Source organism: Priapulus caudatus, unplaced genomic scaffold (assembly GCF_000485595.1).
Source record: "Priapulus caudatus unplaced genomic scaffold, Priapulus_caudatus-5.0.1 Scaffold78, whole genome shotgun sequence".
Taxonomy (NCBI): domain Eukaryota; kingdom Metazoa; phylum Priapulida; class Priapulimorpha; order Priapulimorphida; family Priapulidae; genus Priapulus; species Priapulus caudatus.
The window spans coordinates 454,853-470,602 of record NW_014577139.1 but is presented as its reverse complement, the minus strand read 5'-3'; the positions used below and the strand labels follow the sequence as shown (position 1 = coordinate 470,602).

Below are 15,750 nucleotides of genomic sequence, written 5' to 3'. Positions count from 1 at the left end.
TTCAATGTCCTAGCCCGAACAGGGTGGTCGGGAAAAAATGATTTGAAAAAATTGCTGCAATTTTGGTGCATTCTAAGCTATTTTGGTGCATTTATAACTTATAAGCACTGTTCTATGGAAGAACAGTGATTTTCGTCAGTGAGGCGGTGTTTTGGACAAATGTCTGTGTGGCAGCTGAGAATATGAGTAAGGGGGCCCACCTCGCTCGTGTCAATGCAGGGGAAACACTGAATAATCTAAGGCTATCATAGTGCCCAGTAGCCCGATCAGGCTGTGTGACTAACGTCAATATACACAGGCCTGACATCCATCCATTTAGATAATCTTGTACCTCTACAAAAACTGCGAACAATTATATATTATATCAAATAAAATAATCATCTAAGCATTCTGCCTTGGTTTTGTAATCAAGTATAACCTTCACCTCTATAGTATTCCAGCATTGTTATTAAAACTCATACCTCAGTTCGCTGTGCACAGTGGCTAAATGTCAAGAGCCAAACCTAAATTTCACTTTAACCGCCAACCGCCAGTTTCCACTGCACATGCGTTTCGATCGGAAACGCCGGAAAACCCGAAACGACATAACCATACCATAGCATTGCAACTCGCGTTGGCACGAGCATAAATAAGCATCATATACTCGTATATATATATATATAATTATATATATATAAATATTAAAACATTGAAAACCAGGAACATCAATCTACAACAACTTAATAATTTACACAATTGGCGAGATATGTACTTGCCTTGTGTTTAGGGCCTACGCCACTGTGGAAAACAGGTCCATTGCCGATTTTAGTCGCCACTGAACATGGCGGACATGGCGGCTGTCTGGGTTGTTTACATCCAATTCATCTCTCAAATGCAGATACTGTGAGGAATGGCCGCTCGTATGAAATTATAGGCCGGTTAATAGGACGTGGCAGCCGGTTTACTGGGGTACGCCGCCCATGCATTGGAGGGTTACCCGCGAATTAGGTGGCAGCTGGTAAACGAAGAATGTTATAGATTCGCTTGAGGCTATACTATGCTGACGCTAGCTGTGTCGGCCTGACGTGGATCACGAGCCAACTACAAGGAATAGCGTGTAGTATGCGGCAAGAATTTGAACGGTATTCTAAGCCCTAGCAATACCGTTTCTTGGATGCTACCGCTCAGACTCCCAGCCACTCGATACAAAACACTTGCCATGCAGTATCGTCAGCTTCTTAAAATTGTGACCTGGCTATTGATTGTGAGAGATTTAAAAGCAACGTATCTCTCAGGTGGTGGATAAAACAGAATAACTGCTATTGAAAGGGAAGGAAGAGTTGCTCTAAAGGAGGCTCGCTAATGAATATACAGGATGCTCTATAAGTGAAGATTGTGTCACTCCATGGAATAGGCTCTAGAGTAATGCATATGTAGGTTTACCTAAATATAACAACCATAATCATGCTTGTACCCAAACACTCACTATTCTATTGATATACCCTATAATATCTACTACTCATATCGGAGAACCCTAACCATTAATTCCTAAGCCCCTAATTCTAACGCCTAACCATATAGACATCGGCTGACCTCATTTAATGCAATACTGTTGATGATAAGTATGGATAGTTATTTATATTGTATGTAAAGTGGACGATGTCAGGCTTTCATTGTGGGTAATACCCCGTATAGTCTCTGATCCCTATGCAACCCGAACTCGGCTTGCCGAAGCGAATTGCGTAGGAAAGTGTTTACCTTGCCGTGGTCTCAGCAGCAATATATAGCCAGGGTCGGTTATTCTAGTCTACAGTCAAAGCTATAATATGGGCGGGGACTCAATGGATGCTGTCTCGTGTCCCATAATGACCTCCTTCACATCAGATAACGAACGGTGTTTAGTCTTCTATGCTTCTGTAGTCGTTGGTCCGTTACTACTGTTTGTACGTACTCATTTGGTCTAGTCGCGCGTAGTAGTGTAGCGCTCGCCTCCATTACGTGAGATGCGTCGTTGGAATAAAGTGAGCGCATTTTTTATAGACATTGGCATTTACACGTGGCCCACCAGTGCATGCAATCCACGCTAACCACTGGTCATTTTGCCAAGCTGTGCGAAGTACAGCCGGTTAGAATTATTTTCTGACGCATATTTTTTTTTCTTTTTGTCCTGTTTTTTTCATTGTTCATATGCACGTTAGTCGGGTGTAGGTACGTAAGTGGAGATGGTACTTAGTTGAAAAACTCTATACTAGCGCTCGGCTGACATGATCTCTAGATTATTTGACCCACAATGAAATTAGTATTTTAGCAAGGACATGATTGAAAAAATAACAGTGAATGACAGAAAATGTTGTGGTAGCACTTGAGAATGGAATTGGATGCAATTCAGAGTGGTGAAGCGGCTGCAAGGCTGCTGAATGAGATCAGCAATGCTAACATTGCTAGTTCAGTGCATGGAATTCAGACCGGCCTCTGACCGGGTGGCCCACAACTGGGCAGCCCACCTGATTGAAACCCCTGTGGAGAACACTGGATATAAATATTTTTCCCTAGGTATGTGTTATTACCAACATTGTGCAAAGTTTGAAAGCAATCAGACTGCATTTAATGGTTGGTTGCTATGTACTTTTGATTGACAATCATTGCAAAAGAGTGTGACATCTTTGGAAGGCTTTATCCAGGGATGAGATTGGATAATTTAATTTTCAGCTAAAATTTAAATTAGCAAACAGAGGAGCGAGCAATGTGAGGACCGTACGTCAATTTTTTTTAAAGAATGGTGCAATTTGGTGCATTCTAAGCTATTCTGAACACATTATAGGAGACTCTTGAATCACCTTTTCAAGTTGTCAAAAGGAACAAACGAACTATGAATAGGAAATCAGGGGGCTGAAAATAGGGCTGAAATAGTATTTTATTAAATGTCTAGACATAATGATATTTTTCTGTTTCCACCGTCGCTTGCATTGTTTTACTCAGACATAAGCTGCCTTGCTGCGACGAGATTTGAATGAAAAAAACACAATGCGAATGGAACAATCATTGCATAGTCATGCACACAACATGCACACAGCAACATGTAAACCCGGCCCCCAGGCCAGGCAGCCCGGCATGGTCGTTACGTGATCAGCTACCTCAAATGTCTGCCCCTCTACTGCAGCCTGTGAACGAGGAATTTCTTTTCTGGTACACAAAAACAGATACACTGTATACTTTGCTGTCAGTCTACTGTCTACACTACAGTCTACAGTCAGGTGCTGTTGAGGGTATATAATTTAAATTGATACATTGTTACCCCACCCCCCATTTTCTCAACGAATTTAGACGTTTCACAAAATCGACCCCTGGGACTGTCAAATCCGCAGATTTCCGCGAATCCGCGGAAGAATCTCATCCCTGTTTATCTCAAAAGCTGCATATTTCGGAATAAGTCGGTCTCCGATCTTCAAATTGCTGTAGATCTGTCAATTCTTTAGATATAGCCAAATATTATATATATTTTAAAGGTAATTAAATGATCTATTCAGATACGCACATAACTCAATTTGTAAAATTTCCTACTCAATCCTGGTTTTGCTGGAGCGGGTCACAAATAGTATGACGTACATGTATACATGAGCGGATCCGGCTTTTTGAAAAAGGGGGGTCCAGTAAGAAATAAAGAGCACTTTTATAAAAATGGCTGCGAAGGCAGCTTATGTGCCGCTGTCTGAGCACGTTGCCACTTAAGGGGTGGGGGCGGTTAGCGGGGACCTCCCAAGATTTTTTTTTTAATTGGTGCATTCTGAGAGCCCATCTAGCGCAGTAATTTTGGACTGTCTAGAATGCAAGATGGAATTCAAATTTTAAGCCAAAAATTATTTTCTATGGTGTTTCTCCCTTTTTGGGGTAAAAAAAAGGGGGGTCGCCGACCCGTGGACCCCCCCTCCCTTGATACAATCCACATCCAACTAAGAAACAACTTTAGTGAAATGAAAATCGCCTGTGATCGGTTAAGTATAGTATTTTACGTTTCATTTTAAGTGTAGCGGGGTGGGTCTGGGGCGTCCACCCCCGCGAAATTTTTGAAATTGCGGATCCTGTGTAAAAAATTAAAATCCTGCACTCTGAGAAGCAAGTAGCATACATGTTCTGGATTCGAGGAAGAAAAGTGTCATGACATTGTAGCTTCCACAACAAAAAGCGACCACAAATGAGTGCGTAGGAAGAAGTGCGTTTTAATGATGCAACCATCTGACGACATCTATGAGAAGAGGGGCGATTGCCAGTGCACCTGTATATTTGCAATAATAAAATGATACAACCAAAATGACTCACAATTTGTGGACCGTACGTACTGGCGCATTAACCGCTGTGTAGCGATGGGCATTTGAGATAAATAGAGTTACTGCTGCGTTCCGATACATGTTTCTGCTTTAGAACTTTCTACTCTAAGGATAGAGTTTTATCGAGGCAGGGTGGAGAAGGAAATACCAATTTTTCATTAAAGATATTGTCAATAAAATCTTTGTAAAAACGAACCAGACGAGTGTGACACCACAGACTGTTTGTGTCTATATAATATGCTATATAATTGCCAAACCCTACCTAATTTGCATACCAAAATATGAGCAAAATCCGTTGAACCTGAACTTGATCTAATTGGCAATTCCATTTCTGCCAAAAAATCCACCAAAGAACCACTGCTATACCGTAAGACTAACATATATTAGGACACTCGCAGTGTTTCCCCTGCATTGACACTACGAGGAGGCGGGCCGCCTAAATTCTTAGCCGCCACACAGAAATTTGTCCAAAACACTGCCTCTCTGACGAAACTATTGACAACTTTAGAAAGAGATTCAAAAGTCTCATACAATGAGTCAGAATAGCTTTGAATGCACCAAATTGCACCATTTTTTCAAAGAATTTGGACTCGCTGCTCGTCCTGCTAGGAACATGAAAACGCGCAAACACCACCACAAAAATATTTTCCACCTCACAGACCCTTTGGGCCAGGGGAACACTGACTCGTATGATATCATTACTTTGACTAAATATTGCAGACTGAAATTTTTTCTCTCTTTTTTTGATGGTTTAAGGACGCGCACTTGTTTCTAGCGAGACTCAGTCCAACACTTTGTTAATGGTAACTTGCATAAAGTCATAGATGTGACAACCAGCCTTAGAACCACTTATAAGTTATATTACTACATCGAGATTCACTTTTGTTTGGTGGCACCTTTTACAATGCATTTGCACAACATTGGTGAATGTGACTGCATTTTTGAACATTCTAGGGTTGTAACGATTCATCGCGTGAATCGCAATACAGTGACCCATGATACAATAATCAATACCAGCATCCGTATCGCGATACAAAACGATACAGATGGTAAACAGTCAATAATGCATAGCTAAACTATTAATAAAGGGCATGTAATTCTTTTGAATTAAATTTATTTTATTTTATGAACTTTATCAGTATCATGTAAATATTCTCGGCATGTCGGCGGATTAAATGAATTTTTATGTATTTAGATTTTGATGGAAATTTTTAGAATGGTTCTTTGGGCCTTGCATCTACAAAGTTCTGCCAAACTCAAACGACACACCAGCAATTGGAACAGATACACCAATAAATTGCCTCCTAGTCTAAACATTTTAATAAACAGTGTTTCCCCTGGGCAAAAAGGTCTGTGAGGTGGATTTTTGTGTGTGTGTATTTGTGCGTTTCAATGTCCTAGCCCAACTAGGGTGTCTGGGAAAAAAATTTTGAAAAAATTGTGCAATTTGGTGCATTCTAAGCTATTTTGTGCATTATAACTTATAAGCACTGTGTTCTATGGAAGAACAGTGATTTTCGGTCAGTGAGGCGGGCGGTGTTTTGGACAAATGTCTGTGTGGCAGCTGAGAATATGAGTAAGGGGCCCACCTCGCTCGTGTCAATGCAGGGGAGAAACACTGAATAATCTAAGGCTATCAATAGGGCCAGTAGCGCCGATCAGGCTGTGTGACTAACGTCAATATACACAGCCTGACATCCATCCATTAGATAATCTTGTACCTCTACAAAAACTGCCGAACAATTTACGCATATTATATCAATAAAATAATCATCTAAGATTTCTGCCTTGGTTTTGTATTCAAGTATAACCTCACTATAGTATTCCAGCATTGTTATTAAAAACTTCCACCTCAGTTCGGCTGTGCACAGTGTAAATGTCAAGAGCCAAACCTAAATTTCACTTTAACGCAACCGCCATGTTTCCACTGCACATGCGTTTCGATCGGAACGCCGGAAAACCCGAAACGAACATACATTACCATAGCATTGCAACTCGCGTTGGCACGAGCATAAATAAGCATCATATACTCGTATATATATATATATAATTATATATATATAAATATTAAAACATTGAAAACCAGGAAACATCAATCTACAACAACTTAATAATTACCAATTGCGAAATGATAGTACTTGCCTTGTGTTTAAGGCCTACGCACTGTGGAAAACAGGTCCATAGCGCGATTTTAGTCGCACTGAACATGGCGGACATGGCGGCTGTTCTGTTGTTTACATCCAATTCATCTCAGAAAATACGGCTCGATAAATAAGTAGCGCCCAGTAGCGCCCAGTTACCGTGAGCAAGCCAGAGATTTATAGATTCGCTTGAGCTATTACATGTGACGCTAGCTGTGTCGATGGCTTGGATACCGAAGCCAACTACAAGGAATTGTGGGCAAGAATTTGAAACGGTATTCTAACCCTAGCAATACCGTTTCTTGGAGCTACCGTACCTCCAGCCACTCCGATAAAAAAAACACTTGCCATGCATTATCAGCTTCTTAAATACGCTTTATCTCATTTAAAAAATATCTCGACAACAAATCTTCAAAAATTGCAAGACCAGAAATTGGGGCCCAAGGATAGAGAACATGGGTCCCAATAAAACCAATGTGCCAAACCCTAATCTTAACCCTAATTCTAACCCTAACCCTAACCATAATCCTAACCCTAATTCTAACCCTAACCATAACCCTAACCTATTATATTGATATAATATTATATTTATATTGATGTAAATGACATTGGTTTTATTGGGACCCATGTTCTCTATCCTTGAACCGAAATGGCCAAGGAATTGGTAGGAAAGTGTACTTGCGCCACATTAGCCAGCGATTATTTCATAACATAGTGGGAAATGATGCTTTCTCGCTACTTCATAAACACGGTTTTCTATCCTTCTGTGTGGTGTTACCAGCATCTACCCTTGCGCACAGTAGTGTAGGCCTCCAATTGGTGAGATCGTGTTGAAAATGAGCATTTTAATGGCATTTACACGGCAAAATTAGGTCATAGTGAGTACATAAATATTGAAATTTTGGTAGTAAATACAACTTACAGTTACAATACAGCTACAAGTACAAGTACAACAAACTGTCAAGGTTTATCTTTCACCATTTTAATATAAAAACGGTCGAAGTGCCTGTGACGATAATAAAGTATTAACTAATTAATAATACTACTAGTACTATAGTTAATGGTATTAAATGTTTCTGCAGTTTTACTAGCAATAATAGTAATTAAAACTAGTATTTAGCACTATATTATGTACATGTACAGTACACTTAGTGGTGGTGTTGAATACGAAAGACTGCTCAACTCAACTGGTGCTCGGTATTCTGAACCACTTTCAATTGAACTTTACGGGCTTACCAGAATTCTTTTAAACAGGGTGTTTTCCCTTGGTGGCAATGGCTGACTGGGTGACATTTTTTAAAAATTGGTTGTGGAGACAACCTAGTATTTGACTGGAAACTCCCAATCAAAATACACAGAAACCTCGTGGCGAATGACGAACCAAGATGGTTGACGCTGCCCATCTCGCAAGTTCGCATCGTTGCGTCACATGATATCTATAAAATACTTGAAACAGCATATTTATGCTAGTAAATTATGTTACGACATAAATGAATTATTTAAAATTTGATATGCTTTACATCTATATATATATATTGATCTTAATAATAAAAACAAAAAATGCATCAGGCCAAAAATGACGTAAACAAGCATGGCTGCTGGTTGTAACTTGCAGTTAGTGTTGTTAAAAGTCCTATGTAAACTATACAAAATCAGCATTCATTCTACAGCAGATTCACAGTAAATTTACTGCTGAATTCTAGCATAGTGACATAACTTGACAATAGTGATAATAACAGTATGGGTGACGCGGCAAAGGGCGAAATGTCTGTACCCGCTGCGACAACAAGTGTTCATGTCGAGCGTCAGAAACGCATCTTCAAAATCATCGTTATTGGAGATTCCAACGTTGGCAAAACCTGTCTCACGTTCAGATTTTGTGGTGGTACTTTCCCTGAAAAGACTGAAGCAACAATTGGTGTGGATTTTCGAGAAAGAGCACTCGATTTAGATAATGAACAAATTAAGGTTAGGCTCAACACTGACTGACACTGCCAGTGCCAGTGGGGTGGCAGTGCCAGTGGCACTGTCAGTGTCACTGGCACCACAGGCACTTGAAACGTTTCAATAAAATATAAATGCTAAATAAATACGAAATCTAATACTAGTACTACAAAATTCTTAATGTTTCTATACTCTCTTTCACCTATTATTGCCGACAGTTTCCTGTCAATTCCGTGTAAATGTTCTATGAACACTGACTACCGCCGCCATTGCTCACTGTGCACAGTCACTGTTAATATATATAGCAGGTAGGAAAGCGCTCGACTCCAATCCGCTCGACACTCGGTGAATTTCACAGTGATTACAGCACAAAAACACAACCATTCTACTCCATCTTTGTTTCAATTTCAACAACAGTGATCACTTGTTAGAAATTAACCCGACCAGGCTGTGTGACTAACGTCAATACACCGCCTGACATCCATCCATTGAAAAATCTTGTAGCTGTACAAAAACTACCGAACAATTACGTATATCTCAAATAAAATGATCATCTAAGCATTTCTGCCTTGTTTTGTATCAAATATAACCTTCACCATATAGTATTCCAGCGTTGTTATTAAAACTAATACCTCAGTTTGCTGTCACAGTGTAAATTTCAAGAGCCAAACCGAAATTTCAACTAACCGCCAACCGCTATGTTTGCAATGCGCATGATTTTCGAACGGCACGCGGAAAACCCGAAACGACATAACATACCATAGCGTTGCTACTTGCGTTGGCGCGAGCATAAAGAAGCATCATATACTCGTATACGGTATATATATAAATATTAAAACATTGAAAACCAGGAATCGTCAATCTACAACAACTTAATAATTATCATTGCGAAGATATGTACTTGCGTTGTATTTTGGCCTACGCACTGTGAAAATCAGGTCCATTGGCCGATTTTAGTTGCACTGAACATGGCAGACATGGCGGCTGTCTGGTTGTTTTGATCCAATTCATCTCAGAAAAATCGGCATAACTCAATAAATTAAGTAGCCGCCCACTAGCGCCCAGTTACCCGGAGCAAGCCGCAGTTTATAGATTCGTTGAGCTATTACATGTGACGCTAGTCTGTGTCGATGGTTGGATACCGAGCAACTACAAGGAATTGTGGGCAAGAATTTGAAACGGTATTCTAACCCTAGCAATTACCGTTCTTAGAGCTAGTTAGAATATAACGGCAGCTCCGCCTTCTCGCTGTTCTTACCGCGAACTCTGTGCCCGCGATATCGAATAACACTGCAGGCAAATTCCGAGCGTTTCGTCGCTAACCGTCTGCGCGCGTCAATGTAAATGTCTGCAAGTACATGCGCATATAGGCGCGCATCTGGGATTTTTGCGGATACAAACCACGCTGGCTTTCAACCTCCCGCTACGGAGCCTCGCCATTGGCAGCGTTGCAAATAACATTCAGCATTCGGTGCGCAACGAATGACGGCAATAGGCGCGCGCTAGGTGTTTCCTGATTCCGCAAGCACATTTAGGCATTGGACCGCGACGTTAGCGAACCGTTTCTGCCCGAATTTCGGCCAGTGTTATATGGCGATATCGCGTGACAAGAAGTTTGCGGCTTAAGAACAGAGGGACATGTCTATATTTCTAACAAGTGATCACTGTTGTTGCAAATTGAAACAAAGATGGAGTAGACATGGTTGTGTTTTTGTGCTATAATTTCAGCTGTGGAATTACACGCGCAGTGTCGACGCGATTTGGGAGTTCGAGGGCCTTTCCTACCTGCTTATATATTAACAGTCACTGTGCACAGTGAGCAATGGCGGCGTTAGTGTGTGGGCATAGAGCATTTACACGGAATTGACAGGAAACTGTCGGCAATAATAGGTGAAAGAGAGTATAGAAACATTAAGAATTTTGTAGTACTAGTATTAGATTTCGTATTTATTTAGCATTTATATTTTATTGAAACGTTTCATGTGCCTGTGACTGGCACTAGCCGCTCTGCACTGGTGGCGCATCTAGATAAGATACTTAGATAGTACTAGGCTAGTACTAGTAGTAGTAGTAAGTATAAGATACGTTACACGATCGTTTTCCCCACATCATGTGAATAATGCAAAATTAAGCACCAAAATCCGATCCTGTGCTACACGGTACATAGACTCAGGCCGGTGTAATTCACCTTCGAAGACGTTGCTGTTTTTTTCATTTATTTGCCTACAAGTACAAAGTGAAAGTGCTTTAACATGTTTTAAGCACGAATCAGGTTCTTGTCCATCCATTTTTCTATTTAACTCTAACTTTAAAATGCTAATTTGTAATTTTGCTAATAAATTTATAAAAAGTGTGGTCTGACCAGGGGCGTAAATCCCGAGGGGGCGGGGGGATGCATCCCCCCGCTCTTAAAGGAGGAGGGGATGGCCGGTACAAATATCCCCCCTGAGATTCAAAAGAAAAAGAAAAAAAAGAATAGCCAAAAAGTATGGTTGCAAACATACAAAAACATGGGAAATTGTGAGAAATTGCAATTCTTGCCTTTTAATACATGTTTTAATACATGTATTATTACTATATAGTAACCTAACTGTGTACGCTCTCTGAAAAGTTATGAAAAGTGTTTTGAATCCTAACTTGTAGGGTTGAGTCTAGGGTTGAGATAGTGTCATCAGACATGAGAATATGGCCCACAGTATGCCTCAGATTGCAGGAAAATGGCTTAAATATTTCAAAATTTTCTGGGGGGGAGCATGCCCCCAGACCCCCCTAGCACTGGCATGCCTACGGCACGCTGACCTGCCTGCCGCAGCCAAGGTTAATTTTGCTCCCGGCTATCGCCGATCATCCCCCCGCTCCTTGGTACGGATTTACGCCCCTGGGTCTGACACTAATTCATTATTCAGAAAAAAAGATGAGATAGTGAAGGTGGGTAAAACATCAGGTTTAGCGTAGTAAATTAACGTGGCGGAGAAGGAGGAATTAGGGGAGAAAGGAGAAGCTGGTGGAGAAGGAGGTGGGGGAGAATGAGGAAGGGGAGAAGCTAGTGGAGAAGGGAGAAGCTGGTCGAGGAGGAAGGGGAGACGGGAGAAGGTGGTGGAAGAGGGGGAGAAGCTGGTGGAGAAGGAGGAGGGAGAGAAGCTGGTGGAGAATAAGGAAGGGAGAAGGGAGAAGCTGGTGGAGAAGGATGAAGGGGAGAAGGGAGAAGGTGGTGGAGAAGGAGGGGGGGGAGAATGAGGAAGGGGAGAAGATAGAAGCTGGTAGAGAAAGGAGAAGCTGGTCAAGGAGGAAGGGGAGAAGGGAGAAGGTGGTGGAGGAGGGGGAGAAGCTGGTGGAGAAGGAGGAGGGGGAGAAGCTGGTGGAGAAGGAGGAAGGGGAGAAGGAGGGAGAAAAGGGAGCTGGTGGATGCCGACTAGACTCGCGCCAGCGCCATCTGGCCGGCGCGCCGCTTTTTGCCACAGTTCAACTTCACCCCGCCGCGACGCCTAAACACTTGATGTCCTACCCGTCGCAAGGCTGCTCTCTAACTCTCGACAGCCTGCGCTTCATCGACCTCTGTTCCCGAATTGCTCCAATGTACCCACGATTCGCTTCTCCACAACCATAAAGCCTAGCGCACCACGTTACCGCGTTTTCCCCACTACATTTTTTCTGGTCCCAGCCCGGCCCCGGGGTGCAATTCGGCCATACATGTGTTCAGCTCTCGATTATCTCCTGCCGACTTCTTCTACCCTGCGATTTTTCACCCCCCCGCCTTCAGCCGGTACTAAATTTAATTCCTTAACGATCCCTAAAATTTGAGCGTGTCCTTAAAATCCCTACAAAAACTTTAAAAAATGTAATGAAATTCCTATAAAAATGGGCAGAAATTGTTTATTCAATGATTCCAAGAGATAAAAAGATCCACAGATATGTTGGAGTTTTTGGTCTATGAGATCCTGATGTAACGTTTTGCTTTGTAATTATATCTCAATCGCGCGGCTTGCTCCAACCATTCCTTAATTCCTAGCGGCCAACTCATCTCACGATCTTCTAGGCCTTAAATTCCGCATTCTGGCAGGCGGCAAGGTAATGAGGTCCTCCATTCCATTGCACCCTGTACAACATTGCCCTGCTTGCCTCCACTCCTGTTCCGTTGGACATATGTGACCCCGCCCCTCAGCCCACCTCAATACAGAAACCAAGTCGCAACGGTTGATGTAATCGCTCTCCTGTGAAGTGTTTGGTTGTGTGTGTAGCGCCCAGCAGCGAGCCGATGCTGTTCCTACACATACAGTGCCGAAATAACGCGTTGTCCGGTTGTCCGAGACGAACGCAGAATGTTGCGCCGGACAACACCTCAACCAGTCTGCACACATGCTCCGGTGGCACAACCAACGGAACAAATGCTTTTCTCAGGGTCCTCCAAGACACTATAGCCCTGCGCGCGTGCCACCATTAGACCTACCCCTACTGTGCCGGCGGAACAAGCCGACGTATCACCAGCTGCCTCTTTCCCAACCCACTGGTCCTAGGTGCAGGCCCTTTCTCTGATTCACTGAGCGGCGACCTGATTTGGACACCAGCCAAATATGCCCCAACTTCGACCCTACATCTTTGGCTCATTTTCACTTCCCACTTATTATTTTCAATTTTCTCCCAAACATGGCTTTGCCCACTCGCAAAACAAACAACCAGTGCTGGCGATGTCATCGTGATCTCCGACACAGTTTACAGAAAAAAAAGAGAATCTGCTCGTAGCTTCAGAATCGAAGCGCTTGTACAGTAACGCTCATCAAGTCGCCGCAGAATCACCCATCCTCCACTCGCCGATCTACATCTTCTCCAAAATTCTTCTGGCGGACGGAACAACCATACCCCTGCTGCTTCTCACACCCTCCTGGACATCCCTCAGAAACTGGCCAACTGAACACATTACCTCATCTTAGAGCAGAGAACCCAGTGAACTAAATAAGGTCGGCCTTTTCGCCATCGGCACCGCCAAAACAAGATGCAGAGAAGGTAAGACGGGAGCCGTAGCGGTGTAGAGAGGCCGACGGCGGCAGAGCCATTCCAAACTACTTAAGCTCATCACCCTATTTTTGCTTGCCGCCCATTCTCTGTCTCTCTGGAGCCCCCACTGTTAATAACATCGCCTCGGCTACACCAGGTGTCTTCTCGGGTGTTTTCTTGACCCACTGAGTTATCGTAATTCGAAATACGGAGATGTGGGGATATTTTTGAGGACAACCAGAAATTGCTTGGCGGACCTAAGCCCGATTGCCTGCCCTGCGTTAGGTCCGCAGCCGACAACTCACATCTTTTTCCTTGTTTCGCACGGCACCTGCCATCATGTATTCATGCTTACACTGCGCTTGGTGCGACTCGATTCAGCACGCGCCAGCCTCGCCTTAGGGCTCCAGCTCAGCAGCCCAGCTCAGCCCTTAGGCGCCGTCCAGGCCAGCAGCCAGCCCACGCAGCGCGAGCCAGCTGTTCATACGCACTGATATACAATGTTACACCGCTCGCGCGAGTATCACCCTCTCCTTGCAGCTGGCCATCCTCAGTCTACGTTGCTTTTGAGCTAACTCGAGCACCGCAACACATGATCAAATCGCTCGAAAATTGGCCTCCCTGTCCACAAAAAATCGAAGATTCTATTCACAAAAATAGTTCCTAAGTGCAATAGTAATCTGCGATATATCAGTTCCAGAATACTCTCTAGACTTATATCGTCATCTTTCTAATTTAAACAAAATACAAACAAAAACTCCGACGTGATCCCCGCTCTTACCTCGAACCTCTTCATTCTCTCAACAGCTGCAATAGCTTTCCGGAATGCAGTTTTTCCGATCTATCAACATTGCCTGACGATCCGTTCCAATCTCTTCTACCGATACTATCCAAATACTTCATCATATCATCTTTAACAGGTAATCTCAAGTGATCCTCATTCCATACTATGCCACACAACCTCCAATCCTTGCCGCTAACAAGAATATTCCTACCTAACTCCCTGGCTTTCGCCGCGCAGCAGGTCCACATATCTCGTTCTTTTTGTCCAGCCTCGGCTGGCCTCGAGCACCCCTTGAGCCATGCGCTGGCGCAGTGCCAGATGCCAGCCAGTACCCTCCTATTCCTTTAATCCAGGCCCCCATCCATTGCCCAATTCGTTCTCACACACACCAATTCATCAGTCGCTCTCTGCAGGCAATTACCATTAAGCTTTGCACCACTTCTCGCCACCACCTACCATCGCTCCACGCCTGTTAAATGCCGTTCTCATGCCATGCTTTATATCTGGCCAGATCTACCGCGCTAATGCGAAGCAACCTAGTCAGACCAGGCGGCCTGCTCGTCCAGAGCGTACGTACGTCTTGCTCCTGCTCAATCCCAGAACAAGCGTTACGTGTAGGGTTGAGCAATAGTGTTATCAGAACATGAGAACATATGGGCAACCACAGCAGTTCTCGAAATAAAGCGTCTGCCGGACATTTCGTCCCCACGAACAACCACCAATTGCGCCGGACAACCTAACCAGCTCGAGAACCATTCGCTCCGGTCGGACCAAACCAAGAAAAATCGTAACCGACAAACCCGCACTTTACTTCATCGTTCTTCGCTCGAGTGTTCTTCCAATAGTACCTTATACGCTACGCCGCCCGCCATCCAATCATGGCTGTTGGACCAAAGCGACTACTACCAGGCTCGCTAATTCTCCAACACTGGTAATACACATGCTCAGCTTTCTGCATTCCTACTGAGAGGTCGAACCTCGATTGGAACCATCAACACAGCAACCAAGTCTCACCGCCCACCCTAAATTTACGTAATTTTATTACCATATATTATTTGAATTTCCCCGAGGCTTGCCCCATGTGCAAAACGCAAACAAACAGTGGGGATTCATGTGATCCAAAAAGTAAAAAAAAAAGAGAATTGTTGTATCAGAGATGAAGGCTGTACCATGTCTCAAAAAGTGCCGACGCAAATGTAACCATCTTCCCTGCGATATACCATTTCACAAATTGTTCTGGGGGGAGGACCCCCATGACCCCCCCAGCTCCGCTTGTTTTTAACCCCGCCTCCTTCCTAATCTGCCATGGAAACGAAATGACATATGCTCGGGAGCAGAGAACAACTGAACAAAAATGTCGCGCATTGCAACACCGCAAAAGCCAAAGCAATTGCAAGATAAGATAGAGGACCATAGGGTTGGAGAGGGAGCGCGGAGGGAGGCCATTAAAATAGTTAAGTCAGTCATCGACTAATTTGTTGCTGCAGTTCGCTGATTTTGGCGCCCCCCTTGTTAAAAACTCCTGGCTACACGGTCACTGTTTTTGCGTGTTTTCTAAAACCAATATTATTATCGTGATTGAAAA

The 15,750-nt window shown here is 43.3% G+C and overlaps 2 protein-coding genes across 2 annotated transcripts in view; one reads left to right on the top strand and one right to left on the bottom strand.

Annotated features, from left to right (window-relative positions):
• Positions 1 to 7,842, bottom strand: part of LOC106821588 (N-alpha-acetyltransferase 15, NatA auxiliary subunit-like) — a 39,512-nt gene extending 31,670 nt beyond the window's left edge. Inside the window, exon 1 of the mRNA XM_014826469.1 lies at positions 7,682 to 7,842. Coding sequence (XP_014681955.1) covers positions 7,682 to 7,738 — 57 coding nt within the window. The 5' untranslated portion in view covers positions 7,739 to 7,842. The remainder of the gene's footprint in view (positions 1 to 7,681) is intronic.
• A 184-nt stretch (positions 7,843 to 8,026) lies between these two features.
• The window catches only part of LOC106821589 (putative Ras-related protein Rab-33), a 19,564-nt gene continuing 11,840 nt past the window's right edge, over positions 8,027 to 15,750 (top strand). The window contains exon 1 of the mRNA XM_014826470.1: positions 8,027 to 8,413. Within this exon, the coding sequence (XP_014681956.1) occupies positions 8,186 to 8,413 (228 nt within the window). The 5' untranslated portion in view covers positions 8,027 to 8,185. The remainder of the gene's footprint in view (positions 8,414 to 15,750) is intronic.